Below are 3761 nucleotides of genomic sequence, written 5' to 3'. Positions count from 1 at the left end.
GTCTTTGCCTTGCAGAAAGACAAGGAGAGCCTGGCGCAGGCATTGTCCGACTGCGTCATCTACTGCAAGAATGTGTCCTTCCGGGGCTTCCAGGAAGCCCGCAGCCATTCCCGGCCCTCTGAGATCTCATCCCTCGCCGAGGCCAAGGCCAGGAAGCTCATCCGGGATACAGGTGGGGTGGAGGGGGCAGCGGCATGCAGGGAGTGGGCCAGGGTGGAGGGAGCAGGCAGCTTCCTCAGGCATAGGGCTAGAGCCTCCAGACACCAGGGTTCCCTCCCTGTCCAGGAGAAAGAGGGTCAAGCAGGACTGTACCCTGGGTTTTGGCTCTGGAGGGTGAGAGGGGTTTATTGATTTAGAAAGCAAGGCAGGACGCCTGGGTTCCTGGGAGGGGAGAGGGATGAGAATTGGTGGGTGGGTGGGTGGGGTAGGTGGATGGTGAGAGGGGTTTATTGATTTAGAAAGCAAGGCAGGACGCCTGGGTTCCTGGGAGGGGAGAGGGATGAGAATTGGTGGGTGGGTGGGTGGGTGGGTAGGTGGATGGATGGATGGATGGATGGATGAGCGAGTGATTTGTTGGGTGGCTGGATGGATAGGTGGGTGAATGGGTGGGTAAAAGGGTGGATGGGTGGGTGAAAGGATGGATGGGTGGATGGATGGATGGATGAGCGAGTGATTTGTTGGGTGGCTGGATGGATAGGTGGGTGAATGGGTGGGTAAAAGGGTGGATGGGTGGGTGAAAGGATGGATGGGTGGGTGGATGAAATGATGGGTGAGCAACACGCGGTGTGGGTGGCTGTGCAAGCCAGGGAATGACCCCATGAGTGGCCCTGACACTCCGTCCCTAGGGAATGAGTTTGTCCGCCACAACGCCTGGCAGCTGACGCGCATCTACCCCAGCGGGATGCGGACTGACTCCTCCAACTACAGCCCCCAGGAGATGTGGAACGTGGGGTGCCAGATTGGTATGGCTGGGGGGCGTCAGCGCTGCAGGCTGGGGACATGCCTCGGGTCCCGTGCCAAATGGCACCATCAGCACCTGTGTTGGTGCCAGCTACAACCCTGGCTGGTGCCGGGTCTGGCTGCAGGCTCTTGCCCTGCACTGGGGAGCCTGGGGGTGCCTTGGGCCCCTGTGTGGCCCCACATCTCTGGCCACAGGGACAAGCTGGTTCTCACCTCCAAGCAGGGTACAGTCTCCAAGCCACCCTGAACCCTTTGCCTACTGCCTTCCCTCAGTGGCCCTGAACTTCCAGACTGCTGGCACGGAGATGGACCTGTGTGATGGGCTCTTCAGCCAGAATGGCCGCTGTGGCTACGTGCTCAAACCACCCTTCATGAGGGATGAGGAGACTCTCTTCAATCCCAGTGACCCCAGCAGCCGTGAGGGCCCTGGCCCCATCACCCTGACGATCCAGGTACGGGGCTGAGGAGAGACCCCTGTGATAGCCATGATAGTGTCCTGGGACTCTGTCGGTCCCAGCCTTGTGGGGACACTGCCGAGCATGTGGTCTGAGCATACTCCTTTGATCATGAGGTCACTGCCCCTCCCCGCAGGTGATCAGCGGGCAGCAGCTGCCCAAAGTGGCCAACAGCAAGGATGGAGCCATCATCGACCCACTGGTGCGTGTGGAGATCCATGGGGTACCTGCAGACCAGGCACACCAGGAGACCAAGTACATCGAGAACAACGGTGAGGCCCACGGTGGTACCAGGGACCCTGCTGCACCCAGGTGGCCATCCCTGCCCTCCCTTGCCCTCCCAGCACCCACTCTCCCTTCCCAGGCTTTAACCCCCGCTGGGATGAGACACTCCAGTTCCAGCTCCACGTGCCCGAGCTGGCCCTCGTCCGCTTCGTGGTGGAAGATTACGACAAGACCTCCAGGAATGACTTTGTGGGCCAGTTCACCTTAGCCTTTGCCAACATCAAACCTGGTGAGCAGCTGCTGCCTGGTGGCGATGGTGGGCCAGGGCAGCCCTGCAGGGTGTCTGGGCTCAGCTGGGTGCTAGGGAGCGGGGTGGGGGCATCCATCAGCCAGAGCCTCACTCTCCCCCCTGCAGGCTCCAGCCACATCCATCTCCTTTCCAAGGATGGCACCAGCATCCCACCCTCTTCGCTCTTCGTCCACATCCGCATCACTGAGCCTCCTGGCCCCGAGCAGGACTGAGGCTGTGGGGCAAGCAGGACCTGGATGGAAGCCATAGAACCAGCCCCAAGTGGCTGGGCACATAGAGCCAACCACATTGCCCTCTTGTTGAGCTGTTTGTGTCATACCCGTGTCATCGTTGCTGCTGTGCCCCTGTTTATGGTGGCCTCCAGGGGCTGGGAAAAGGCACCGACCTCCCCTTCCCAGGTTTAAGATGTTGCCTCCCACACGAGTGTGGGGTCTGCACTGTGCAGCCCCCTGCGCTCCCATGTGCAGCCTGCCCTGGCCCACAGGCACAGCTCGGCCGTGAGGAGGAGAGATAGTGCACAGCACCCCAGCTCTGCCGCAGGGGCTGGGCCCCCCCGGCCAGGGGAGCAAGGCTGGAGCTGAGCAAACCCCAGCTGGGCAGAACTGGGAGAGGAGTCGGTCCTCAGAGCCCCGGGCTCCTACAGCCCCCAGGGCTGCTCCCAGCCAGCACCTGGTACTAACCCTTACCGTATCCTTCCTCCGTAAGCAACTTAATAAATTGTTCGGTGACAGGCAGGCTCAGGTCTGGGTGCAGTGGCGCTGGGGACAGAGATAGGGAGCTGGGCTTCTGCTTGCACTCTCTCCCTGGCAGGCACCTGCCCCATGGCTCACACAGAGCTCCAAACAACCCAAAGAAAACAGATTAAAAGGAGCTGAGAGATTCCTTTTATACAGCTGCATATCTTACATCCCATATACATATATGCCTATACACACACATACATCTCTGCAGCAGGCCTGCACCACTGAGGCCTTAAAGCAGTCAGGATTTGGCCTCACTGCGAAGTGCCATCCTTCTCCATGGGGCACCCTCCTTCCTGCTCCGTCCTGGGGGGCCCCTCGGCCCGCCTCTCCCTCTGCACAGCATGGAGGTGGACAGTGGGCGTGCTGGGGTCCTTGCCCACCCCTTGGCTGGGGTCACTGGCCCCACGCTCGGGGTGATGTCGCTGGATGTGTTTGATGACCTGGAACTTCTGCTTGGCCTTGTAGGGGCAGTAGCGGCAGAAGAAGGGGTGCTCGTTGGTGTGGGTCAGGTAATGGTGGCGCAGGCCAGCTGCCCAGCGGAAAGCCCGCCCGCAGGCGTTGCAGACATAGGGTTTCTCCTCGCTGTGCTTCTTGAGGTGGGTCTTGAGGAGGAAGCGGGTCTTGAAGGCCTTGCCGCACTGCTCGCAGATGAAGGAGCGGGCCTCCCGGTGCCGCGTCTCCTTGTGCACCCGCAGGGCGTCCGCCCGGTTGGTGCAGTACTCGCACTCATCGCAGCGGTACGGCTTCAGGCCTGCAGCAATGGGGAAGGGGCTGGGATGGGGTATGGTGCCCTCCCTCCTGCGGGTCTCGCTGTCCCCATAATGGCATCAGTCTCCAGGGACCCCCCTTACACACCATCCCCAGTGCTGGGAAGGCGCAGCCTGCCAGTGGACACCTCAAAATCCCAAAATTCCAAGGCACCCCACCTCCAGCTGGTAGCAAAGGAAGCATGGAGCTGGAGTCCGCACAGCCCCAAAGCCCTCCCTGGTGCCCCATGGCCCGTCCCCAGTGGGCAGCACTCACCTGTGTGTTTCGTCATGTGGTACTTGAGCTGGTTCACCCACTTGC

The 3761-nt window shown here is 61.0% G+C and overlaps 2 protein-coding genes across 2 annotated transcripts in view; one reads left to right on the top strand and one right to left on the bottom strand.

The window, feature by feature from the left end:
• The window catches only part of PLCD4 (phospholipase C delta 4), a 6947-nt gene extending 4785 nt beyond the window's left edge, over positions 1–2162 (top strand). The window contains 6 exon segments of the mRNA XM_009645687.2: positions 16–172; positions 846–962; positions 1234–1412; positions 1552–1687; positions 1780–1929; positions 2056–2162. Of these exon segments, the coding sequence (XP_009643982.2) occupies positions 16–172; positions 846–962; positions 1234–1412; positions 1552–1687; positions 1780–1929; positions 2056–2162 (846 nt within the window).
• Positions 2163–2855: 693 nt separating this feature from the next.
• Positions 2856–3761, bottom strand: part of ZNF142 (zinc finger protein 142) — a 7100-nt gene continuing 6194 nt past the window's right edge. Inside the window, exons 5-6 of the mRNA XM_035901129.1 lie at positions 3717–3756; positions 2856–3444 (exon numbers count right to left, since the gene is read on the bottom strand). Of these exons, the coding sequence (XP_035757022.1) occupies positions 2945–3444; positions 3717–3756 (540 nt within the window). The 3' untranslated portion in view covers positions 2856–2944. The remainder of the gene's footprint in view (positions 3445–3716; positions 3757–3761) is intronic.

The sequence above is a fragment of the Egretta garzetta genome, unplaced genomic scaffold (genome assembly GCF_000687185.1).
Source record: "Egretta garzetta isolate BGI_Z169 unplaced genomic scaffold, ASM68718v1 scaffold219, whole genome shotgun sequence".
Classification (NCBI taxonomy): Eukaryota; Metazoa; Chordata; class Aves; order Pelecaniformes; family Ardeidae; genus Egretta; species Egretta garzetta.
The sequence above is the reverse complement of the archived record's forward strand: the minus strand, read 5'-3'. Positions and strand labels throughout refer to the sequence as shown.